This window comes from Kwoniella bestiolae, chromosome 1 (genome assembly GCF_000512585.2).
Source record: "Kwoniella bestiolae CBS 10118 chromosome 1, complete sequence".
Classification (NCBI taxonomy): Eukaryota; Fungi; Basidiomycota; class Tremellomycetes; order Tremellales; family Cryptococcaceae; genus Kwoniella; species Kwoniella bestiolae.
In genome coordinates, this window is record NC_089241.1 from 6,259,821 (window position 1) to 6,285,376 (window position 25,556).

Sequence of the window (25,556 nt, forward strand, 5' to 3'; positions counted from 1 at the left end):
TGCATCATTTCTAGTTTACACGTCTTCATTTACCCAAGGACACTTATTTCTTCCCCTACCAAAGACAGACTATATCATACATGTCAATCACATAGTCGTAGTCTGTTTGTTATTCTTGATCCGAGTTTGATTTATCTGTGTCTAGTCTCTTAACGAATCGTCATGCATGGTCGTGGTATATGTTAGATGGTAATATTTGAACTCGGAGGCAATCTGGTCACTCTTGAATTTGTGTTGTGTGCTCTTTCCCCACTCTGGTAACGAGTAGCGTCGTGACATTTCTGTCGTGTGTCAATGTGCGTTGTGGGCGTACGAGGTATGTGCATGTGCATGTGCATGTGTATGTGCTCTGTGCTCTGTGCTCTGTGCTCTGTGCTCTATGCATATGCAGTAATATGCCATGCGAAACAATGCTAGGTCTCGAGATATCAGGAACACGACAGTACAACACGAGACAGGCGTACTGATACACCGGTCATGTTCCGGGCGTAAGGTCTTATTCCAGCTCTAATCGCAGTACTACCGGCGGTCAACCCGGTCAATGCGATTGATCACTCAATAACTGGTCATCTTTCACTGTACTTTACCATCATCAGTATACAAATATACAAATATACATATACACACACAAACAGCAGCCTACCACGTCATCTGCCATCCTCGTGTCTACTTCTTCTTCAGCTTATATACTCTGCACAAAGGTACTTCACTCGGTCTTTCTCCAATCTTCCATCTTTCATCTTCAATCACCTCTCTCTCAGTACAAACCATCAACCTCTTCCTCTCATTGAATCACATACATCCCCAGCATACACAACATGGCATCGATCACAGCCAAACCCTTCCGACTCGCCCTCCTCCAACTCGGTTCCCTAACATCCTCAAAATCCCAAAACATCTCCGTAGCTCGAGCGGCAGTCCTCGAAGCGAGCAAAATCACGCCCAAACCAAACTTGATCGTCTTACCTGAGATTTGGAATTCTCCCTATGCAGTGAGCGCTTTTAGAGAGTATTCGGAGAAGGTCCCCAAGGTCGGGAGCAAGTGGAACGAGGTGGAGGAGGGGGAGACGGTTAGGGCTATGAGGGAGATGGCTAGGGATAATGGGGTTTGGTTGATTGGGGGTAAGTCTGTCCTTCCATTTCTGATGTGGTAGGGTTCGGGGTTTCGACAGGTTCATCCTGGTGTTGGTTAAGAGGTATGATATATACGAAGTATACAAGGTAGACAAGCTGACTTATGGAATGACATCAGGCTCGATCCCTCAGAAAGACGAACAGACTGATCAGATCTTTAATACTTGTACGGTATATGATCCGGACGGTAAGTCTAACTTACCACTCGAGACAAGTCGTCTCAGCAGGCAGAGAAGAGTATCCATCACCAAGGCCAGTGCGATATCGCTCCTCAGTAGAGCTGATCATCCCGTGTTATCTCCGCCGTTCCAGGAACCCTCGTGGCCATCCACCAGAAAGTTCACCTGTTCGACATTGATATCCCAGGTAGACAGACCTTCAAGGTGGGTCAAATCGTATCTGACCGGGGCGTGGTTGCTCATCGATATTAATACATTTCTGATCAAATAGGAATCAGATACTCTCACAGGAGGCAAATCATTGACAACCTTTGATACACCCTTCGGTAAGATTGGGTTGGGTATCTGCTATGATATTGTAAGTGACCACATTTCCGCTATACACTGCCGAGGGACCAGTGTTGATGCAACCTCTTTGTTGAAATAGCGATTCCCCGAAATGGCCACCATCGCCGCCAGACAAGGTATGTGTACACCCACCTGATCACTCCCCTCTACCTTCCTCCCGTGGATTTAATTGAAAAACCAAGGACTGATATCTTGAATCGTCGAAAGGCTGCGTGGCTATGATCTACCCCGCGGCATTCAACACCACCACCGGCCCAATGCATTGGACCCTCCTCCAACGAGCCAGGTGAGCTGCTTTACTTTCTGCATGCTACCACCTATTAGTACTCGTATATCCGATGATTTTGCTTTTACTGATGTCCTGTCCCTCATTCCGCAGAGCCGTCGATAATCAGATCTACGTGGCTATGTGTTCGCCTGCCAGGCACCCCGAGGCATCATATCAAGCTGTAAGTGTCTCTCTGTCATCAAGATGGATCTAAGTCTCATCGCTGATGCACGCGGTGGTGGGATAACAGTACGGTCATTCGATGGTCGTCAATCCTCTGTGAGTCCTCCGCCTCTCTACACTCATCTGATTTATGAACCGAGCTAATGGATATAATAGAGGAGACGTCCTCGTCGAAGCTTCCCATGAACCTACGACGATATACGCTGATATTGGTGAGTTCATCTGTCGCATCTCATCTCTCTAATTGATTGAAGGGGAACTCCATTTACTCATTTCTTAACCATATCCCAGACGTCGACCTCCTCAATACGACAAGGAAGAACCTACCCGTAACGATACAAAGGCGATTCGACGTTTATCCCAATATCGCTGAGAAGTTTTTGTAGGCACCGCCGATCTACAGGGAGTGCAATGATAGTGTGAGGGGTAGGAAAGAGCAACGAAAGGGAAGAGGAAGGATGATGTGAATTCTCAGTTTTGCGCTATACATCGGAGGCAGAAGAGAGATTGAAAGAAGGAACGAAACGATTTGCCATTCGGTCCGGAGGGGAGGGGTTCCCCTGGCAAGAAGATGTTTAAGGGCAGTATTGTATATCCTGTATTCGCACGTGTATAGTTCATGTCGAGCGATCGCTCATTGTTTATGCATCAGAGTCAGCGATGTACCGTGAATTGAAAACCGCGAAGCTTCTAACGATATATGAGAAGGCAGAGAAGGGCATGCTCCGTTACGATGAAATCATCACATTGCGTTCATAATTATTCATGAAGGAGGAAAAATGCTATCCAGAGCGAAAGAAAATGGAATCGAGGTATCAATAAATTATCTAATTCTTGTCTTTCCGAGTGGACCATGCAAGGGGGTCTGGCGTATCTGAGTTTCGTGATTTGAATTTCTAGCTTCCTACTTCTGTAACTCAAGATAGAATTATAGCATTATTGATAATCGGAATTTGGAAGTCTATCCTATCCCACATTGACTCCAATTATTCCTTCGCCCAATGTCGCCAACTATTCATCAAGATAACTTGGGCCTACAAAACGTATCGCCGTCAGCTACGATCTCGCAAATGGAACTCAAACTTCAAGTGACGGACTCACCATAATCTATCTTCCTGAAATTCTTTGACGATCTCTTTCAACTCTCCAACTTCGACTTTCGGATGGATAGGCTTGAACCCCAATATCTTCTTAGCCTTTGATCCATCTAGGCAGATTGACATTTCTACGCAAACGAACAATCAGCATACAACATCATCTCAACCTCTTTCACTGGGTGTTTCTAGAGAAAACCGGAATATTCACTTACTTCTGAACGCATGTTCATCGAGGAAGGGAGTTATCGGACTAGATTCTATGGGTGGGTTGGAAGAAGCCAGCATCTTGGACCAGGCTTCGACGTGCTATTTCATGCATCAATGTTATACTTGTCATGTCTTTTCACCGATACCTCCACGGGTGAACGGGGTGGGAATGGTATTTCCAACGGCAGAGAGGGACAAGTGAGAATGGGCTGGCGCAGATGGCCTCTATATTGGCTCTGAAGATGTCTATACACTCACCATCTCATTAACATCCTCAACCATCTCCGTAAAATCATTCTTCGCAAACTGCTGCACCAAGCTCGCCATGGCAGAGTTCAAAAACCCAAACTTAATCGACCAAGTCTCCGCCACGATCTTAGCTAGACTTCCCTGCGTCGAGTCATTCTCATCTACGACGTTGAAAAGCGGTACCCTGACTTTGGTAGATTCAGGTATGACCGTCGGGATGGTCTTCCATGAATCTGAGATGGATGATCGTTTCGATGAGGACGTGAGGGAGAATCCGGATGATGAGGAGGGTGAGGAGAATGTGAAGGGGAGGGTTACGGCTGATTCTTTGAGGATGTCGGCGCGGGGCTTGGAGAGGAGGTAGAGAGAGAGTAGGTATAGGGATTGGGCGACGTCAAGGGAGTGGACAGTGTTGACTCGTAGGTCGGAGCTGTCCATTCATTGGTCAGTGATGTGCTGAAGAAATAGATGTGACATGCTATCTCTTGGTAGGAACCAGTTATACTGGGTCAAACAGCATACACTCACTTATATAAAAACTTCATCTCCTCTTTCCTGTCTCCCCACAATATGATGTATCAGTACATTGAAATACCCTGGCGCGCACTGAGCCCGTAACTGAAGACTCACAAATACTGATACACATGGCCAACGACCAACCTCGGAACGATCTCCCCCTGATACGCCCCCCTCCCATACCACGCCGCGCACCTGATCACCCCGAAATTCAAATCCAGATTACCTATACCCCTTAGAGTCTCAGCCCACCATCTCCCCCTCACTCCATCAGGTGTGAGTCCGGCAGACTCTGGATGACCGGGAGAAGAGGAGGGTAAGGATTTTTGCTCGTAGAATGGGAATGTCAATCTGACGTATGATTTGGGCTTGAGGTTGGATGGGAGGGTCGAGGCGCTAGTTGCTAGGGATAGGGCCGTTTGGTAGGTGTTTGAGATTTGTAGCTGTCATCAGTCCGGTGTCAGCTCGCGGCATGTATCGTATACCGCAATTGGAAGGGGAGGGGCTTGAGTCAGATAGAACGATGAACATACTATCTCGGGTCTATCAAAGCCCAGCTCCCCAGTCAGATCAAAGACAATATCGAATCCTTCAAAATCCCCTTTCTCCCTGGGCAGAATTTTGGTGCCCCTATACTCACTTGGAGGGGTGAATAGTTCAGAGTGCTTTGAAGTATTCAGGAGGTTGACCTGCTTGTACTCCAGCTTCGAGTTTTCTGAATTTAGTAGCGATAGGAACGATTTATCGAGGTAAGTCGTTGGAGGTGAGACGGAGAATCGGTCTGCTAGACGCACAAACTATCCAGAGAATCAGCCGTCTTCCTGTAGATTCGTATCATGGGAAAAGAGTCTGAATCCCACTCACTGAAGCTTTAGGTGAGGTTGGATTTAGCAGGTACTGGCACAACGTTCGAGCGATGGTGGTTGTGCCTCCTATTTGAATGGTCAGCTATACCAGTGATGAAGGAGTACACGAGGCTTAGCTGATATACCTAGTATCAATACCATGGGAGGTACCTCGGGAGCTTTTAGCTTGTCGCTCATTTTGCTTCCTCTTCCACCACTTTAGGAGAGGTTGATGGGAGTGAAGCTGAAGGAGAGGTTGAAATTATCAGAGGTTCTGGTAGTCGTCGAATACAGCTTGACACGATGATTCTTCAATTAGATGGGGAGGAACTCAAATGAGATGCGCCCGAGCACAACGAAATGTCGCCTAGTCCAATCAATTGATTTCCTTTCCTATATATTGGTTGTTCTTGATCTTGATCGGTGGGACTGCTCCAAGATATGCGATGTAGTGTGAGTCGAGGATCGATTATATATGATATGTATATATGACGGCTTCGTCGTCGTTGTAGTGAGGAGTACTACTGTCATGAAACAAGGATCAAAGAGATTTTCGAAAAGGAAGAGGGATACTACATTATTGTAAAACATCTCAAACCACTATAGTCAACGCTTGGACCACCTCCACCCCACCTTACAAAGTGGGGGGAATCATACGGGAACATGTGGCACTCTCCCTCACTTTCGCGGTACCTGTGAATCGTCTAATGCATGTAATGTCATCTATGTCAGAACGACCATTGAAAGAGTGGTGAACGATATACGTATACGATCTATATATATACTATCTATATGATCTCAATCAAATCCGGTACCACTCGCAATATACAAAATTAAGTTTCCTCCTCCGTCCAAGGGGATATCCGATTTCCCAAAAACAAAAAAAAAAGGTTTATATGCCGAGTAAAGTAAAGAAAGTGAGATTATGCCATTTATTGAGAGTTGGCAGATGAAGTTGAACGAAAGGAAAGTGGGTGAACGAATGAATGTCCGTCCGCGGTTTCAATGCGATTATACTATCATGAATGCGAGATAGGATGATCAGCGACATGGTACAAGTATGATTACAGGATTATCCTGAGGTGAGATCACACTCACCGTATTTACCGAAGAATGGGATCAAACTTTGAGCTAAGGTATATGAGAAAACAAGTTTAGGTCCGACTACAAGAATCTTGGGTGTTAATCCCTTGAAGAACGCGCCGACACCTTCTGTTCGGATCATCTCTCGGATGATGGCTGATCCACCAACGGTAGAGTTGAAGTTGGCATTTTGGATTCGGGTCTTGACGACATCGAGAGGGGCCGCGACGGTGATGGAAGCTACGGCACCGGCGATGGAGGCGACGAAGTCTATGTGGGAAGTAGTGAAACATGTCAGAAAGGCAATCGAGCTATGAATATCGTTGATGATTCTCACTCTGTGTCCAGGTAGCAGAAGAGTAGTCGGAGAGTTTGAAGAGGTATTCCTTGGTTACTGCAGAACCACCGAAGAGCTGCCACAGAATCGGAAATTAGCGTGACCTCAATTAGTCGTGAAGATGCAGGTCTCCAGGGGTGTAACGAGTGCGAAGAATGCGACAAGCAGGCGAGTTTTGAAATTAAAGTAACAACTCACAGCGAAAGATCCAGGAGCGTTTCTAGCCATTGTCCAACCCCAACCTCTGTATAACGAGGCGATACCTTCATCAGTGACGAGTTTGAGTAAACCTCTGCCTCGGATCGCGTCAGGATTGGTCTGCATCTTGATCTTGAGAACGTCCAGGGGGAGTAGTACCTGATGAACCGTGATTCCAACATTAGCACAAGTTAGATACACAAAAAGTGATAGGGGGTTACTTACAACTTCACCAATACCAGTCATGCTAATTCACCAGCACACACAAATTAGCAAACCCTTAAAAATGATGAGCGGAAGATATGACTTACGACCCAGCAGTAGCATGCATCAACATCCCTCCAGTCTTCTTCCCGAACGTACTCCTGAACCAATCCCCACCGTTCTTATCGATCAAATCTCTAAAGTAAGGCTGACCGCCGAACTTGTACACCCTCTGAGCGATCTTGTATCCTGCTGCATAACCCAATCCAGGGAACAGCGATAGGAACTTAGAGTGGATGGGGGCTTGGGCGGCAGATCGGAAGATGATGTTGTTGAGACCTGTGGAGGAGATGGCTGCTTTGTTGGACATCAATCGCTTGGCTACTGTATCCTATATGCGAAGTTAGATCAGCTTGATATTCGAGGACCAAGAGGATGAGAATGGACAGAGAGGACATACGACAGGGTGGAATACGAGTAGCTCGGCAACACCTGAACATAGACCAGAGATGTCAGCAGTCAGTTAACATTTTCATACAGCGATAGCTGCGCTGTTTGACCCACCTGAAGCACCCGAACCCAAGATACGGGCGGTACCAGACTCTCTTTTACCTAATCGACCGTCGGCAGGAGGGGACATGTTGGATTTGAGCGTTGATCTATGGATTTGGGAGAGGAAGCGGAGGGGTCGACTGGAAGGAGGGAGAAATGGGTATACAACTTGGACAAAGTAGATAGACAACCTTGAAAGAAACTGGAAAATCACGACAAGCAAAGCATCAATGTCCGTCTATTTATTGGGGATCATTAATTCTTTATCTTTCAGACTTTTTTTCCAGCCTACGAGAACCACAAAGATAAGGCACGAGTACATGCCTCTCACAAGTGCCACACTCGGAACTAATCCTTTTTCCGACCCACCCTCCCTTGTAACGGAGCTATCCATCCCATCACTGTATGCGTTTGCTCACCACTCACTGCTCACTACCATACTCTGGCTACTCATCATCATCAACATTGTACATTTCATACTCTTCCTTCACCCTTGACTCCCCACTCATACCTCTCAAAAATGTTGCCAACAGCCGCTAGAAGATCTCTCGCCGGTTTGATCCCCCCAAAGATCGCTACTCCCGGTGCGGTTGTGAGTCTTACCATTTCCATGCTCAATCGGCCGACACACCTCAAATCACCATGTATTACCCATGAATACGTCCATTATTACCAAGAGGATGGAGAAGGATTGCTGATGTATCTTGGTTGTTGCAATGTATAGTCCTCAGGAACAACATCAGCCAGGACCGCCCAAGTCATCGACTTCTACTCCAAGCTTCCTAAAGGTCCTAAGCCCTCTTCTGAGCGGGCAGGCGGTTTGAGAGGTAGATACTTTGAGGGAAAGAACGCTTCCGGGTGAGTTTGAGAGACGCTGCCAGAAAGGACGAGGGAGAATATGGAGAACAAGACGAGGGGAATTGTGTTTTGATGGAATGGCAGAGATTAGAAGGGTTGGCATGGCCCAAAGGAGGACAATAGCTGACATCGCTTTGTGTCCTACTAGTAAACCAATCCTCGCTACTGTCGGTATCCTCTTCCTCATCGGTTACACCATCGACTACAACAGTGGGTTGATTCGCTTTTCTATAATCTCATTTCTGACTTTGCTGACTATCGCCCTTGACCCCTTTTCTCCTTCGTCGAATTCATCTTCCCGATCCCACCTTCAAATTATCGCTTTTCCACCTTTCCAACCCTATCACCAATCAACAGTGCACCTCAAACACCACAAGTCTGGCCACCACTAGATCACGAGTGTATAGAATGTGTGGACGTAGCGTTGGAAATGCATGAAAGGAATAAACGCATGTTGGTTCATTTCGGCTGTGGAAGAATCGAGGTCTTGGTTACGGACGAGCTTTCGTCTCAAACTTTGGTACTGAGGTTGAGTCACAGTCCACACCATCAATCAATCAGAGAAGTCATCAGCTGGGACTTGTCTCTATCGGTCTGTTCCATATCCCCACCACTGTTTCTATAACACCATGCGATCGTTCTGATACTAACATCCGGAATAACCTTTATGATTACACCCTTTCTCTCGTAGTTGGAAGGCTCACAAGTCGGGAACCTATTCAGTCAGGCTTTGGGTCCTCCACAGTAATTTGGATGTCCGTCAGATGACCCGGATCATTTGTCCCGCACAACGGGAATGATTGACAAGTGGACATAAGACGTATCGAATCAAGTCATCTTAGCCTAACAGCTGACAAGTCTTACCCACTCTTGATCGTCATCATCTTACCTAAGAGATGGCTGATGATGTCTATCGCTCTAATCATCTGTAAGCTCCAGATCATGTTTCGCAAACACCTATCCACTCTTCCCCGGGACCTCAGCAATGTTCAGGCTAAGGTAATTGGGGGCTTCCATCCAAGGAACAGGGTCATGGTACGATTCATAGGTATCGATGTGGTTAAGCTGAGCAGAGGGCTGAATGACGCGTGGCACGAGTAGTGCACCTTGGCCTCACACTTTTGTTCATAAGCATTCACGATGATGCAGCTCGATCTCGTTGGTGCATAATACCGTCCCGGGGCTCATCACGATTTGACCGAATTGACACATCAGGGCATTGGTAAGCTTCGTAAACATTCTCGTTCGAGCTCGAGACATCCGGATGGAAAATCGCAAGTACCTGGGATCCATCCCACTGTCCTATCCCAATGACCTCATGCCAACTGATGTGATTCAGCTCGTCGGGGAAGGAGAAGTGCACCTTCTCACGGTACCTGATCTGACTTTGATCCGATCTACAGTATTGAATGGTAGTTAGATTATATCCCACGTAGAATACTCGTAGAGATGGCTGATGTTGTATCATCTCATATACAGTGCAGTATTTCTCGCTTGATCCGAGATAAAGCAATCGTTCATCGACCAAGGCAGAAAGAAGTATACATACGTCAATGATTGTATTGCTATAGTGGAAAGATCATGATTGTCTCATCAAGGTATGAAACGGATCTCACCCTGACCGAAATGTTCACACCCTTCATGCAGAAAATCTACTTCCAACTGGAGCGGTCATCGAGTACGGTCCCGGGTTTGGTTTCGTATGATATGGAGGAACGATCGATGACGTCCTGCTCGAAAGACTCTGCAAGATTCAAGAAAAGGCATCTCTCGATCTTCCAGCTCTTGTCACTGCTGAGTCTGCCATGGAGATTTAATATTGTTTCTCGGATTCATGGACGCTCCCAGGCCAATGCGAATGACTTGATGACATCCCATGAGCTTGCCAGGTAGGATATTCTCCCTGTTCTGTTCTGTAAGATTCTGAATCGATAGGATGAGCACGCACCCGAATGACCGGTGCTGATTCACGTGCTCATACAAGGTTAGGTTACCATTCATTCTGACAATAGGAACGAACATGTTGTCAGTGGAGTATATTGAGACCATTGATAAAGCGAGTGTTGAGATGGGTTTCCCATCCATTCACTAGTTGCGTGTTTGATCAATCACTAACGTATATGTAACCAACATTTGATATATATGCCTATATAAGGATACATATTCCACCGCTCAAGAGCGCATCCCCTCCCACCCCATTACTCACTTTCTCTTTTTTTGGGTAGGCACTATAGAGCCGATTATTGCGTATCACCCTATGATAGTATACTTTAGGTAGGCTTTCGTATATACTGATTGAACCTTCAAGATGTTATTCCAATCTTCCATCCTTCTTTTATTATCATTATCAACACTCCCTTCTTTATCATTATGCTCCGAGGTCGACTCACCCGCCCACGCACACGCACATGTACACTTGCACGTGCACCCGCGGATCAACGTCCCCCCTCCTGCGCCTGTCCCGGGGGTGGTAAGTGTCCTGAAGCAAGCTACAAGGGATCAAGTGAGTTTCTTTCGCTCACTTCACTGTCACTCGAACAGAGACTTGTAGCGCACACTGTATTAATATTATAACACCAAGTTGACGCTGATCTTATACTGTATTTGATAGATCATCGCAAGGTTCAATAGAGCAAGCAAGCGAGCCGCACCGTCGCCCACCCCACCGCCCGAGACAGTCTCATCTGTGTCCCTCATTTATGGTCTTTACTTCTCCGGGTCGGGAGTGATAGAGACGGATAACAATCCAGGTGGGTATCTCTTCTCTCTTCTCACTTACCGCTCTCTCTCCTCTCTCCAAGTCTTGGCATCAACTATCTATTGTGGTTGGCCGCCGATGAGTCAAGTGAAATACCATCCATCGCTAATCGCTAAACCCGCATTGACCAATAGGTAACAGCGGTGGTCCAGATAGACCTCCCGTAACCATAACCATCCCGGGAACGACCCCGCAAAACACCGCCATCCAACAATGTGCGGACCAATCTCAATCCCTCCCTGACGAATACTATCAATTCCAGATCTACTTTGACCAGCCAGCCACAGGGGATGGGGTTTGGGTCTGCACGTCGTATTATAATCAGAATAATGATCCGGGGTACTTTAACGTCCAGAGGGCGTCTGCCTCGCCGGTCTATGGGTATAGTCGGATCAATTAGCGAGGTTGAATCAAGGTTTGATGGGTAGGGTGGGCTTCGAGGATGGTTAGGACATTTTTTTTTGAGTGGGTTAATTTTTCTCTGTTTGGTTGCATTTTGTTTGGATGGGGGTTCATTCATGATATTGGACGATGGACATTGGACCTGGGACATTGTCGTGTGATTGGTATGGTATATACACGAAGACAAGTATGAATGGACATTTCAATTAAGGTAATGTAACTTATACGCCGTGTCAATTCGAGACCAAGCGAATATGCACTTGCGAACGCCAGTTGATGATGGTATCGGAGTGTGTTTTGTTCCCAAACTCTCAATATTGTGTCGAGTTCTTTGCGATAGCGCCAACACATGTGCCTCGGGCATGTCTCGCTTCGGCCATGGGCCACTGTAATTGTAGTATCGAAAGACACTAGCTGTGGAGTCAAGTATGATGGTCTGCGTTAGAAAGGCATCTGGACCAAGGGCTGTTGAGCACATATATGTATGTATGCATTCATGTCTAGGAGAGAGGAGCACAAAGGCAATGATGGACGAGCAACGGTGCTATATATGGAACCAATTCTCATCTACTGTTGAACCTGCCAAGCCAAATGCATCTATTACGGAACCAAAACGTGGGAGAACTCGTACAAATAAACGTAAAGGAACGCCATCCATGAGAAGATAAGCTAAAGTACATCTTGTATGACAAATGCATTTTCTCATTCTCTTCCTTTGGATAAATTCAGATACTATCATACACTACCCCACACACACCTTACATCGACCAGACGACACTCCCACCCATAGCATCCCATCCCATCTCATCTAAGGTCGCCCTAAGTCAAGAACATCTCACACATCAACTCTTCCATCTCATCTCGTCAATCCCAATTTCAACTTCAACCGCTCATCCTCCAACATGCCATTCCACCTACCGAGCCTGAAGAAAGACAAGGAGAAAGATGACAAACGCAAATCCCAAATCATACCAGAGGAAGAACAACCCGACAAATCCGCCTTCATACCTACCACCCCATCTGATAGTCGACGAAAGAGCCTCAACCTCGAACGTACCGCTTCTATCCCCAACCCTCCCAGCGCAGGCTCAAGATCACCTACACCCCTCAGTCCCAAGTTTACCGCCGCAGATATACCTAGACCAGTCCAACATCGTCATTCATCCTCCACGAGCGGTACAGGAACATTACAAGGTATACTGAAAAACACTAGTACTAATCCCACTAGTCCCTCAATAAGTGGGAGCGAATATACCTCGACGTCAGGAACGGGTTCAGCATTCTTTGGTATGGGCGGGATGCATAAGCGGATGTCATCTTTGGCATTCGACCGAACAGATACGATAGAATCACTCTCACCATCGGTATATGACGAGGACGGTGATGCCCCCACATCCGGGTCTAATGGGGGAAGTACCCCTGGAACATCCGTCTCGTCATTCAACACGCATTGTCCCCTTCCCTCCGAGGGTACCAAAGAATTCCCATTCTTCATGATGACCCTCTCGTCCGTCTCTACACTCTCGTTCATCGCGCTCCCTTTTCATCTTAGACCTGTCGTCATTGATGTGCTGAACAGTACGTGGAAGAGGGGGATATCCAAGATACAGGAGGTGGATTATCAGCAGGAATTGATGAGGAAACATAGAGAGAAGGGGTGCGATACGGGTGTGTGGGAGGTTACGTTGAAAGGTGAGGCGTGGATGCCTACGAGCTCGGAGCAGGTCTCGTGAGTCATTGACGTCTAACGTCCTCATCTGATTTGTGAAGGCATACTGCACTGGCCTTCATAGCGTAATAGATAATCCAGCTGACGACCATTCTATCTGATATCTGATAGGTCAAAACGAATAATGATCAGATTATTAACTGAATTTGCGAGAGAAGGATTCTCTTTGAACTCGTCATTCAGAACCTCAGCCAAAGGTATGTTCCTCTGAGTCCACTCCTCTTTATCCCATCTGGTACTCATTCATCTCATGTATGTATATCAGTTGCTAATCTCGTGCTTCCCCCTTTCCCCCAGACTCAGGCAAAGATTCCCTCATCTTCCTACGTGGTGAACCCGACCCGGACCCAATCATCTTCGCAGTTGCGTTCTACTCCCACGATCGGATCTGGATCATCGATGCTGAAGCTGATGTCGGACAGGCATTGGAGGAAGGTATCAAGAATTGGTGGGTTGATGGATTGAGGGACGCTAGAGTTAGGGAGAGACATTGTAGAGAACTGAGATTGAGGGGTGTACCTTGTGAGTGGACTGCTTAGCCATATTACGTTCAAACCCTCTCTCTTCCCGCTCGAAGAGCCCTCAATTCGTACTTGTACTATCATGTCAAAGTTGATCTTCGATAATCTCGAAGTGATATAACTTCTGTAGTCGGATCATATGACTAATAGCTTTATCCTCTTCTTGTACTCACAGGGACAGCCCATTCCACCCAATCTCTAATTTCAGCCCGATGTATCCATCTGACAATAATGAAACTCATCACCCACTGTGATAGCGGGTACGATTTTGTGGGATCAATAGATATGGCAGATAAGGAGGAGAGCGAGATGCCAGTGACGTTTTATAGGAAACGATGGAATAACTCTCAGAAGGGTTGGAAGATGGTTGATGGGGATGGGAATGGCTTGGGACTCGAGAGTGTCGTTTCGGGGTGATCAGACGGACGTGTAGATATGAGATGGTGTGAGTAGCCTCTCCTGGAGCAAAGGTTTGTGTTCCGTCCAATGAATAAAACGTGGGAAGTGTAAAAGTGAATTATGGCTAGGTGAATAATGATAATGTCTTTCCCCTCTTTCTTCCTTGAAATGATAGCTTTGTATATACAGTTAATGGATATATGTCTTGTATATAGAAATTGATGAATCCACTTAAAAGATGTACGAGTACCGTATCGATATCGACAAGAGCGCTTGTCGGTTGATGCGCTTCCAGCTTCCATCGCTGTAGACGTATTTTGTACGGTATGATCCGTCCGATGTATGTGATTCAGTCAGTACGGCTTGTATGGAGCAAATTGAGTCAGAGGTTGAGATAACCGGCTGTTTCATGCATGCATGTACTCATGGGCACATGATCAACTATCACCTGATTGATATGATCATTCAACTCAATGACAGCTAACGTATAAATAGCTTCGAACTGATATTCAGGAAATCTCACCTTGTCGCGTCTTTTACCCTATTCTCTCTATTTTCATCTTCCCCACCATAATCAACTACCACCGCTTCGAGCCCCAGCAGCTCAGCTCGTACGATAGATATTTTGATACTGAAACTCACCTTTCTACAGATGTCATTATCCTTCTCATCATCCATATACTCTTCATTCTTACGTAGATCATCTCCCCATCTAACCAAAAGGATAATACATCACCAAAGGTTCAACATGGTGAGTAAGCGTATCCTCTCTTGCCCCTCTCTAAACCTATTCTTCTCACTGACACATCCTCATCTCCACCCAGTCAACCCAATCAGTCTACATCGTCTCAGCCTCGAGAACCCCCGTAGGATCCAAGGACGGTTCCCTCGCCACCCTCACCGCCCCTCAACTGGGTGTGGTAGCTGTCAAGCATGCTCTTGAAAAGGCAAACCTCAAACCCGAACAGGTAGAGGAAGTGTACCTTGGGAATGTCGTCCAGGCTGGTGTGGGTCAGTCGCCCGCTAGACAGGTTGTTATTGGTGCTGGGTGAGTGGGCGTTTACTCTTCTTACATCGTTATCTGAGATGTCATATCTCTGGGAATCCACTATGCTATCATATCTCATATGAATATAGAATGATCAGCTAATACTCTCACCTCCCCTTCACAGTATCCCCGAATCAACCGACGCTACCACCATCAACAAGGTTTGCGCATCAGGTATGAAAGCTATCATGCTTGCTGACCAGAACATCCGACTCGGTCAGAGGGGTATAATGGTTGCTGGTGGTATGGAGAGCATGTCCCAGGCTCCGTGAGTTGGGTTTCGTGCCCTTGACATCTCGCATTGACACAGCTGACACAAGCACTCACTATTCCATTCGCTCTCATCCGGCATCATTTCACACTTTCATGCTTGTTCTACCATGATCTCTCCTTATCCTCGCAGATTCCTCTCCCCCCGTCACCCTCCCGCATTCGGCCACTTCGAATCCAAAGACTCCCTCGTAGTAGACGGCCTCTTCGACGTCTACAACAAAGTCCCCATGGGTAACTGCGCCGACTCCACAGCGGCCAAACACCAAATCACGCGAGAAGATCAGGACGACCACTGTCTCTCCTCCTACACGCGTGCAGAGGAGACATGGAAGAACGGTGGATTCGACGAGGAGATCGCTCCCGTCACTGTGAAAACTAGGAAGGGCGATGTGGTAGTCAAGGAAGATGAGGATTACAAGAAGTTGTTGAAGGAGAAGTTCAGGTCGATTAGACCTGTCTTCACTAAGGATGGGACTGTCACTGCTGCGAATGCCTCTTCGCTCAATGATGGGGCCTCCGCGGTGGTGTTGGCCTCGGGTGAGGTGGTTGAGAAGGAGGGGTTGAAGCCTCTTGCTAAGATTTTGGGTGAGTGTTTGAGTTTACGAAATATAAACCAGAATGGACGTAGCATATTTGGTTTTGAGTCAGAATCAAACCTCATCTTCACCCAACAAACTTACCGCTCATCGCTTCACTCTCTCTCGCATGCGTTATACTAAGTCGTCAACTCAAACAGGATACGCCGACGCCGCCTGCGCACCCATAGATTTCCCCACCGCCCCAACCCTCGCCGTGCCCCTCGCATTGAAGCATGCCGGTGTCGCCAAAGAGGATATCGCCCTGTGGGAGTTCAACGAGGCTTTCTCCGTGGTAGCATGCGCTGCTGAGAAGGTATTGGGATTGGACAGAAGTAAAGTGAATGTTAAAGGTGGTGCGGTAGCCTTGGGTCATGTGAGTTCGGTTTCTATTCGTTGGACGGCAATTTCCATTTCTCGTTCTCTTTTTCCTGTTTATTAGAGACAGAGACATGAAGGAAGCAGTATCAACCTATTCAACATTGCATTGTCATTACTTCTGTTCTTGCCCCTCGATTTAAACCCACAACCATTCCAGAAAAGAACGAACATCTCAAACTGACTTGTTATATTTTCACTGCACAGCCCATCGGTTCATCAGGATGCAGAATCGTAGTCACCCTCGCCCACTCCTTGAAGAAAGGTGAGAAGGGTGTAGCGGCAATCTGTAATGGTGGTGGTGCAGCTTCTGCCATTGTCATTGAGAGGCTTTAAGTGAGGACTCGGTCAGATATGTAGATGAGATGTATATATGAGGGTAGTTGATCGATCAGTTGATATGCATTATTGACGTTCTCTGTGATCATATCGTTGGATGTACGACAACGATGTAAGGACTAGCATGTTTGTTGTGAATTACGCAGAGTGGTCGCTGACACAGAATTGGTACCTTGTGATATAACGATATCGAGAGGCCAAATCCAAGTCATTGCCTAATACTACTGTACATGGACATAACATACATAATCACCATTAATATATTACAATACATCCCATCAACACTTCACTTCACTTGACCGACCCAATTCGGAATTCCCAAAATGAATTCATTCGATCAATTCCATAATTCCCCAATAACAGGGAAAAAGCAAATCTCATCTTCCATCTCCCTCCCCACACTCTCGAGGGGAGGTACAACCCTCCCCTCATTGGACCATCTCATCTCGATCTTGTTCTGATCAATGAGGTATTCCAATATCTCTATCAACTCCAATCGATCCAGTATGATTTGTAATTTGTGTTTGACCAATTTCTATTCCGCCCAAACCAAAACCAAAACGAATTAGGAATCAGCCAATGACCATGGACAGGACAAAAACTAGAACCTGTTAACTCACCAAGCTGATACCAGGTCTAACAACTACCAACCCCTTAACGCACTGTACGACCTGTACGAAGTCGTCCTCCCTGAACACCCCATAGACATCGTACCATCTCCTAGGACCCATGTGTACCTCCTCGCTTGATTCTGGAGGTGTAGTCTTCACGCACCACTTGTCCCTTTGATCGACGGAGACTAGTCGGGCAGTATCGTACCCCGTCCAAAATACCTGTTGTTCCCTCTCCGAAGCAAGGGAAGCTAATGCATGGTCAAGGAGTTGGGGGGAACAGCCGAGAACATCGAGTAACTCGGGTTTGGTCATTCCCTCTTGGCCTGTTCGAGTGACTGCCTCGAGAACTTTCTTGACTGTTCGTTGAATCTCGGATGTACTTTCCACATCGACACTCCATGACTTGAGAGGCTTACAGGTTTTGGTCTTTGGATAAGGGACATTAGGGGACGAGGTGGAAGGGGATGTAAGCGTCACTCGGAATGGGAATTCGTATGCGTCGTCGTCTGATTGCGACGAGTAGGCAGTATCAGCATATACCACATATTTGCTGCGATTGATGTATTCTTATGACACTCACCGAGTCTTCGTGTGTTGAAATGACCTTTCTCATACTTGACAGTAGGGAACTCATGCACATCAAATTCGAAGTCCACCTAATATCACATACACAAATGAGCATTCTATACCTTTCTTTGAACATAAGGAAAGCGGAAAATCACCCACCTCATGATTAGAGACCATATTCATCAGAGCAGCCAATTCCCCCGGTTCACCAATTATAGGCCACTCTATACCTTCTTCAGGTTCCAATTTCGGTTTCAGCCCTTGAGCAGCCTCAGGTAAGTTGGGTATCATAAACCCTTCGTTTAATTGTTGCCATCTATCCAAGAGAGTCTTATTAGCATGGTGGAACATAGAGGTAGGACGCGACTTACACCGGAGTAAAACCATATTGCCTCTCATTATCCCTCGAAGGAGTAGGCACCTTCTTCAGAACGTTGTTATCCATCATATCCTGAATAGCCGCGTGACAAGTACTATCAGACCACGTATCGAGCAATCTCTTGCCATGCGTGACATCATAGTACGCATCAGGTGTACCGATGATCATCTGCTCATCATTCAGAGTCAGCTAATTACCACAAATGCATGAGAGAAGGGGTGATAAGGACTGACCTTCATCGAAGCTTGCAAAAGACCCATGTCCTTGATATCTGTTCTCTCTTCCTCTCCGACTTTCGATTCATCCATCAACGAGATCGCGCCGATGGAGTTGATCTTGATTTCCTCGGCAGCGAGGGAATCAGCAGCTTGATCAAAGCTGAGCTGCTCAGTGGCGACGTATTTCCATGCGAACTCTTCAGTCATTTGTTGACTGTCCAAAGGCAAACCAGGTACAGGCTCCTTCTCCTCTTCAGGTGTAGCGGCTGCAAGCAGTCGTCTGGATACCGAAAGTGTCAGCTTATATTTTCGGCTCTTCACCCGAGTCGAAGTAGACTTACAAAGGTCTCTTGTCAATTTTCTCCCTCAACACCCTAATATGATCCTTCAAATCAAACTCGAATGGGCTTTCTGGATTTTCATCTACGAGCTCATCCGTACCTCTCATATTCATCCAGAGCTCGTACCAAGCCTGTTCCAACCTCTCATAATAAGCCTTCTTACCGGGTTGAGAAGTGATTTTGGTAAGTCGACTTCGAATGGTGGAAGCAACTGCTCCAGGGAATATTTGGAAGATCGCTTGTCGACCTTTATATCCACTTGCCCTGGATCGAGCTCGTATGATGGCTTCGGCGTCGATGAGAAGATCATCGTCTTCATGTGTCCATTTACGTTTCGATCTGACGCGCTTTTGCGGTCCAGCTGTACGAGCGAATCAAGACTCATTAGTAAGAGAACGGAAAGAAGGAGAGACACCGCATATCCAATAACTCACTTCTGGGTGGCTTAGGTTTCCTAGCGGATTTCCTCTTCGAAGTGACACCATATTTGAACTTGGGAGCGGTGAGCCTAACTCTCTCAGCTTGATATCTCCTTCGTTCCTCCAGAGCAGTTTCTCGTTCTTTCGGCGTGAGATCCTTGACATGTTCCCACATCATCACCCAATAATCGACTACATTCTCAGTAGCATCCAGCATCTTCATCGAGCCACTTTGGATAGTTTGTTGACTGACAAAAGCCAGTAGCTCAGGTGTGTATTCCACCGATTTCCTCTGAGCAGAACTCGAGACCTTCTCTTCCCACGCCTTTCTCGCGATGTCCTGCCTTTCGATCAACTTTTGTCGGATCTTCTCCTGGATGCTCTGTTGTCTTTCTTGAGCTTTTAGAGCGTGTTCTCTGAGCCGCTGAGCTATTTGTGCCGCGTTGTTTTTGACAATCTCGGCTCTTCGCTTGATCTCTCTTTCGAGGAACGGCAGAGGCAGGGCATTCTCATACGCGAAATCTTCGAGTTCCTGTCGGTTATTGATACTGCTTTGACCGGTGGATCGATCAAACACCTCGTCAAGAGCTGCTTTCTGTATGGGAAGGAGAGTGAGATCACTCTTCCATCTCTTTGGTCGCTGCAAGAGCTTTGTATAGTCCATGGAGAGGTCCAAGGTGTCTTCGACTTTTGCGGAGTGAGGTAAAGAGGGTTTCGTTTGTTCACCGATCCGACCCAAAAGATCCACCTGCATTTCGAGTGAGGCCTTCTTGATAGTTGACCATAAGATGTCGGTTTCCTCTTCATTCCGAGCAGGCAAGAGACCAAGTAGTGGAGGCGGTAATGAGGCGATGTGGTAGACGGGGACCATATCATGGAGGACATAGTAGGTCGAATTGACACCGCCGTTCTCTACCTTGAACCCGTTGGATTCCGAGTTATCGCCAAAAAAATCTGCCTCTTCTTTCGCTACAGGCACAACAGGCGAGACGATCTTGAGGGCGGCCATGATCTGAAGAAGTGTGTTCATTTTAGCTTTGGTGGATGATCCGCCAAATCCACCAAGGGGTCGGTATTGTTTGGGGACATGTTTCAGCTTGGTAGCTCGATTGACGGGATCACGTAACCAATGCTCGATCTCTTCGTTATATTGAAGTATCAAAGAGCACGAAAACCATTCTTCAGCAGTGATGTCCTCGCACAGCAGAGGAAAAGCGAATACCCGAGGCGAAGTGGAGGCCACCGAGCCGCATCCTTCTTGAGAGAGGGCTCGCAGAATGGCTCGATGGAGGATCTGTACTCGCACCACCCGACTTGCCTTCCAGCCGAGCAGTTGACCGACCACCTTGAGCTCTTTGAGGAGTGCCGTTCGTCTCTCGGAGAACGGTCTAGGTGCACCGGTGATGGTGTTTCGGGTAGGGGTGGCATCGAAGGCCAATTTACCGCCGTTTTTGGGTGCAGATCTCTTCAGCTCGGTGTAAGGTGTCGCTGGTAAAGTGGGTGTTTCCGGTTTACCTTTTCGGGAATTCGGCGTCATCGACTGTGAGACGCTGGTCGACATTTGTCGGATGTAGGCTTGGAGTCGTTCAAGAGGTAGATCCGACAGATAGAGAACAGTTGATTTGACCCATCGACCCGTAGGAGTGGGAACAGAAACGATAGTTTCTTTGAGCCGACCGTCGCTCAGCAGGCTGTTGACAGTCTTTTTGACGACTAGCCTGTCCATACCATATCCTGTAGCAGGCGCATTGGGATGATCCGTTCCAGCATACTTGAACGTCCACGCTCGATGCTCGTGAATCAACCTGTTATCCATCATCACTCCATCGTTGTCGTGGAGCACCTGAACGAGCTCATTGGCTCGTCTGATCGTTCCCAGATCGACACGTACGGGTTTGGCTACATCATTTGTCAGTGGAAGCACCAGATATGAGGTTGAGATGACTCACCATCCTTGATCGTATGGAGCAGCTTTTTGTTCCTTATTGGCTTCGCAGAGTGGTCGTGGAACGGTCCTGAGGTGGGCGTGAAGATGCCGGGGACAGCAGAGAGTTCTCTCAAGGGGGTAGCAGGTCGGGACAAGGGAGAGCCGACGGCAGGGTTGGGTAGCTGAGTGATCCGAGCGGGTGTAGATGCCAGACTTGGTGGGGGCATAGACTCATCAGCCCGGGCCGGAGCTGTAGGGTATTGACCAGAGGGTTCTGAGATGGGTGGATCCGGTGCCACTGCCGCATTTGACGCCTGAATAGCTGAAGCGAACGATGACGCTGCAACTTCCCGTGCCGGGGCAGCCGATTCTGGTTCTTGAGGAACCGATGGAATGGGAGGGTCGGAAGGAGAATCAGGCGAAGGTTCTGGAGCTGCGTTTTTGGGTGGTATTGGATTGGCACCTGGCGCCGTTTCATTTGTGGTACTTGGCTTAGCGAGAGCAAAGATGTCGTCGGGTAACTCAAACGGCATCTCCTCCATCGGTTCCTCAGGCAACTCGAATAATGATATTCTTCTATTATCCTCAGACTTCTTTCCTTTAGAGGCGATTGCTCCTCCAGTTGTCTTGCCTTGCGCAGACTTGGATGTCTTGGATGATGAATCGGCGGTGCCGAGAAAGGCAGTTTTACGTTTCTTACTGCTCTCCGCTGCCTGTGTTGGGTTCGTAGGGGATTGAGTGCGAGGTCGGACGCCCGAGTGAGATAATTCAGCTAAGACATTACCGATACTATCTTCCATTGACTGATCCATGAAATTCTCGTCAGGTATGTCGATAGGGTAAAATCTGGAGCCCGGTGTTGGTTGAGGATCATCGCTAGGTATCGTGACAGCCTGGGCATGATTAACGGTGGAAGCAGAATCCTGTGTCTGAGGTGCTTCTTCCGCAGCTTTGCTTTTCTTACTGATTTTCTGACGTTTTGATCTGTCGACGACTTCCTCCGTAACATCCGCTTCCTTCTCCTTACCCGCCTTTCCTCGCTTCTTCGATGGGCGGGTGTCTCCGATGGCAACTGGCAGTGCCGGCGATGATACTGAGATATCTGCGACTGTGGGATCGGTCACTTGATCGACCGGAGCTACAGAGTGTCTTGGTGTGATGACTCGAGACGAAGGCTCGGTCAGTGCAGGGTGAATGAGACTGTTGTCGACTGGAGGTTCAGGAACTGGATTCTCGACCGCTTTAAGCTGAGGCCCATCGGTAGCCTGGTCCACCGGCACTAATGGATCTTCGTGCAACTCCACATCCACCTTGTCGGCGTAGTTGATATCCTTCTTCTGTCGTTTCGACTTCCTAGCCGTTGAAGGGGTTCCTACGGCTTCCGAACCGCTACCGCCTGCTCCTTTAGCTCTCTTCTTGCCTTTCTTCTGCTGAGAGAGTGCAGCTGCAGCCTCTCCAGGCGTGCTGCCTTGACCTGCTGCTGCCGCCGCTTCAGCTTCCATCTTCGCTCTGGCTTTGGATTTTCTTCCAGGTAAGCCCGAATAAGCTGCAGAATCCCTCGCAGGGAACTGGTAGAAGTATTGCGGAGGGTGACCATTCCGTATGGCTTGTTCAGATATCGGAGGAGGAACGCCGATACCCGTGTATCCGTCTGGAGCAGTGACCAGTATATTCCTCTCTTTGAGATACACCAGTACTTGGGGGAGATCATCTCGTGTATAGATGGTACCGATAATCCTTCTGTTTACCGATCCATCTTCTTCAACGACATGGACGTATTTCCTAGGCCTGCCACGCACTTGCACACTATCGGCGTATTTGAACTCTTTCTTCCCCTTCTTTCCTCGTTCAACCTCACCTTCAGATTCGTCATCTTTCAGACTAGGTGAAAGAGCGCGAGAGGGTCTAGCGGGTCCCTTGGATTTCCCTTTTGTAGCTGACGCTTTAAGGGGACGAGCTGTCTCTTTGGATGGCTTGGTATCACCGTTGAGCGATTTCGCATTATCAAGGAACTTGTTGAGTTGGGCGTTAGCTGCGTAGAATGTCTTGGGCCATAGATCGCCGAAATCTCCAGTGGAATCAGGTCGAGCCATTGCGGGGTATCCTTCCACGACTTGACCTTCCCTTTGCATGATGCGCTGGAACTCGGCGGTGGTGTATAGTCTAAGTCTACGTTCCTTCTTGACGGTCTCCATGAATGAGGATATGCTGTATGACCACAGGTGCTCCGGGATGTGGGCATTATCGGATCGTAAGATGGCAAAGTCGATTGATCGTTTGTACATATAGTTAGTATTTTGCCAGATCGCCTAGAAGGTAGATTTGCGTCAGTTTGGCTTTCATCTCTGCCTCGAGTGAAACTCACATTGATCGTCATACCCCTCTGTTCGTCATCATCGTTCCTTTCGGAGTGAAGCACGAGATCGATAATCCAGCGCTCGAACGTGACAGTGAGGGGGATGCTAAGGATTGCCGGATCCAGCGGAGGGGTATAGGCAGGTTGACTCAAGATTACTGAGGAGAGCATTAGTAGATGCCATCATACGCGATACAGTGACGTACGAGCAAGATCATAAACCCGTTCCAGCTCCTCGATATTCTCTGGTCCTTCAGGCTGCACTGACTCAGCGACTTTTTCGGGATTAAACTTAGACAGACGTATACAGCTGGTCCTGGACTCGCCGACGAAGACACGTTCGACCAAGCCATCAATGACGAGTCCATCGATATGACGCTTCACAGCTCGGCGATGTCGCATAACAGCATGGCCACGCCATCCCTAGAGTAGGGTGTCAGCGCGAGGTACAAAAAAGGCGTAGTAAGGCCTTACCAATGTAGGAAGCAGATTCTTGGTCCTCAGAAGATGGTTCTGCAGCCCAGGATGCTCCAGCATCTTCAGCAATCTGGGCTTGATGGAATGTCCAGCCATCAGCTCCGCTTCACTAACGGCAGGGAAATCGAATCCCCAGTCGTTGAATTTCGTAGCATCGGTCAAAGCGGGGTCGATGAGATCATCGTCTTCATCAGGTTCATCCGGCCCATCATCGGCGTCGTTCTCTTCGACAAGAGAGTCGAGGGGTTTGCCGACTAAAGCACGGTAATTGGGATTTTGGTCGAGAAACCGATGGAAGACGAGTATATTCGTTATCGCTGCGTGCAACACGGCGGGTACTTTCGCACTGGATAAAAGGGTCAGCTCTTGTTGCAGATCTACTGACAACTCACCATAGTCCAAGCTGAACCAAAACTTTCATGAAATAATGCATACTGCCTTGACTCGCTCCGACCAGAGGTCCAAGGTCGATTGCCGTGATACCTTTGTCTCGAGACATGGCAGCGAGTTGGAGAACGTGAAAGACTGTGGATGTGATTTTTGGTATCTATAGGAGTGATTAGCTATGAATTGTAGACAGATGACTCACCTTCGCATGCGACCCAGTCAACCTATAATAAATCTCATCGTCCGTACACCTGATCCTCAACCTTGCCCCCCATTTCTCAGACAACTTTCTAAAATCGGTCTTTGCGACAGGAGGAGCTGAATTTCCTTCCTCCGAATCGTCCACATGAAGTACCCTCAGAATACCAGCACCGGATGGATCAACCTTGACCTCGTCATCACTGTCTTCCTGCACTTTATCCTTGTTCCTCTTTAAGTTCGCCTCTTTAGCCTTCTTGGCCTTCTTTCTCGCGGCTTCCTTCCTATCTTGAACAGCCTGTCTATCTGAGCGGAACTCCTGACCGGCAAGTCTGAACGCGATCTGTCTACCTCTCAGCCCTTCCTTGTATAATGAAGTAAGATCCTCGTCCGCTTGCGTTCCTTGTGGAAGTACCCATCCTTGGGGAAGAGGGGCTGTACCTAGTTCGATTGTACCGCCAGGTAAGAGGATGGGCTCATTGGTGATGATGACTTGGATGGAAGGGTGAGCGCAGAGGAGGGTCCAGAGATGAGCGAAATAATCGTGGTCGAGGGACGGGTCGAGTTTGACAAGATGGGCAATGAGACGCGTTGGGTCAGAGCCTATGCCAGGGGGAGTGTCAGTTCATCACAACTGATGAAAACTTTTTGATCGCTTCCTCGATGAAGTGGGCTCATCCCAAGCATGTCTCACCCTGATCCCAGGTGGACCACCTCCACCATGCCATACCTTGGCGCGAAAGATACAGAAGTCGGGTTCGAACCCAGGACGATGAAAGAGGGTTTTTGACTCACCTAGAGCTCCATCAAACGAGATATACTCCACACACTGTTCGATAATCTCGTGTATCCGCATGGCGTCAGAGCCTCTTTGGCGCCGGGTGGTCGTGGGGATGAGTGGATGCTATATGGGGTATTTGTTCATGTATGAGGATGGATGTGAGAATAAAATGTGAAAGTACAGATATAGGGCGGTTGAACAAAGTTTTGATG

At 47.7% G+C, this 25,556-nt stretch overlaps 8 protein-coding genes across 8 annotated transcripts; 5 read left to right on the plus strand and 3 right to left on the minus strand.

The window, feature by feature from the left end:
- Positions 1–818: 818 nt before the first annotated feature.
- I302_102341 (uncharacterized protein) lies at positions 819–2,498 on the plus strand (the record flags this gene model as incomplete). Its single annotated transcript, XM_019187719.1, has 10 exons — positions 819–1,122; positions 1,253–1,321; positions 1,447–1,517; positions 1,585–1,671; positions 1,741–1,777; positions 1,869–1,947; positions 2,041–2,110; positions 2,180–2,208; positions 2,269–2,324; positions 2,404–2,498. The coding sequence occupies 10 exons, from the start codon at positions 819–821 to the stop codon at positions 2,496–2,498; spliced, it is 897 nt and encodes a 298-aa protein (XP_019050597.1).
- Positions 2,499–3,209: 711 nt separating this feature from the next.
- Positions 3,210–5,224, minus strand: I302_102342 (uncharacterized protein; the record flags this gene model as incomplete). The annotated part of the gene is made up of 8 exons (XM_019187720.2): positions 3,210–3,337; positions 3,422–3,515; positions 3,675–4,095; positions 4,194–4,220; positions 4,296–4,624; positions 4,715–4,978; positions 5,046–5,113; positions 5,173–5,224. The coding sequence occupies 8 exons, from the start codon at positions 5,222–5,224 to the stop codon at positions 3,210–3,212; spliced, it is 1,383 nt and encodes a 460-aa protein (XP_019050598.2).
- An 874-nt stretch (positions 5,225–6,098) lies between these two features.
- I302_102343 (uncharacterized protein) lies at positions 6,099–7,488 on the minus strand (the record flags this gene model as incomplete). The annotated part of the gene is made up of 7 exons (XM_019187721.1): positions 6,099–6,379; positions 6,447–6,522; positions 6,645–6,803; positions 6,870–6,891; positions 6,956–7,239; positions 7,309–7,340; positions 7,413–7,488. The coding sequence occupies 7 exons, from the start codon at positions 7,486–7,488 to the stop codon at positions 6,099–6,101; spliced, it is 930 nt and encodes a 309-aa protein (XP_019050599.1).
- A 432-nt stretch (positions 7,489–7,920) lies between these two features.
- On the plus strand, positions 7,921–8,650 carry I302_102344 (uncharacterized protein; the record flags this gene model as incomplete). Its single annotated transcript, XM_019187722.2, has 4 exons — positions 7,921–7,992; positions 8,125–8,258; positions 8,407–8,468; positions 8,616–8,650. 4 exons carry the CDS (start codon positions 7,921–7,923, stop codon positions 8,648–8,650), a joined length of 303 nt encoding a protein of 100 aa, XP_019050600.2.
- Positions 8,651–10,566: 1,916 nt separating this feature from the next.
- Positions 10,567–11,416, plus strand: I302_102345 (uncharacterized protein; the record flags this gene model as incomplete). Its single annotated transcript, XM_019187723.1, has 3 exons — positions 10,567–10,761; positions 10,870–11,008; positions 11,151–11,416. 3 exons carry the CDS (start codon positions 10,567–10,569, stop codon positions 11,414–11,416), a joined length of 600 nt encoding a protein of 199 aa, XP_019050601.1.
- A 904-nt stretch (positions 11,417–12,320) lies between these two features.
- On the plus strand, positions 12,321–14,085 carry I302_102346 (uncharacterized protein; the record flags this gene model as incomplete). The annotated part of the gene is made up of 4 exons (XM_019187724.1): positions 12,321–13,147; positions 13,259–13,344; positions 13,445–13,669; positions 13,844–14,085. 4 exons carry the CDS (start codon positions 12,321–12,323, stop codon positions 14,083–14,085), a joined length of 1,380 nt encoding a protein of 459 aa, XP_019050602.1.
- Positions 14,086–14,719: 634 nt separating this feature from the next.
- Positions 14,720–16,677, plus strand: I302_102347 (uncharacterized protein; the record flags this gene model as incomplete). The annotated part of the gene is made up of 6 exons (XM_019187725.1): positions 14,720–14,818; positions 14,892–15,115; positions 15,240–15,383; positions 15,519–15,973; positions 16,125–16,339; positions 16,549–16,677. The coding sequence occupies 6 exons, from the start codon at positions 14,720–14,722 to the stop codon at positions 16,675–16,677; spliced, it is 1,266 nt and encodes a 421-aa protein (XP_019050603.1).
- A 340-nt stretch (positions 16,678–17,017) lies between these two features.
- On the minus strand, positions 17,018–25,419 carry I302_102348 (uncharacterized protein; the record flags this gene model as incomplete). Its single annotated transcript, XM_065869465.1, has 15 exons — positions 17,018–17,215; positions 17,301–17,800; positions 17,875–17,950; positions 18,021–18,177; positions 18,233–18,408; positions 18,474–18,738; positions 18,800–19,160; positions 19,234–21,117; positions 21,168–23,454; positions 23,511–23,659; positions 23,708–23,924; positions 23,976–24,324; positions 24,371–24,525; positions 24,568–25,166; positions 25,359–25,419. 15 exons carry the CDS (start codon positions 25,417–25,419, stop codon positions 17,018–17,020), a joined length of 7,434 nt encoding a protein of 2,477 aa, XP_065725537.1.
- Between the last annotated feature and the right edge of the window lie 137 nt (positions 25,420–25,556).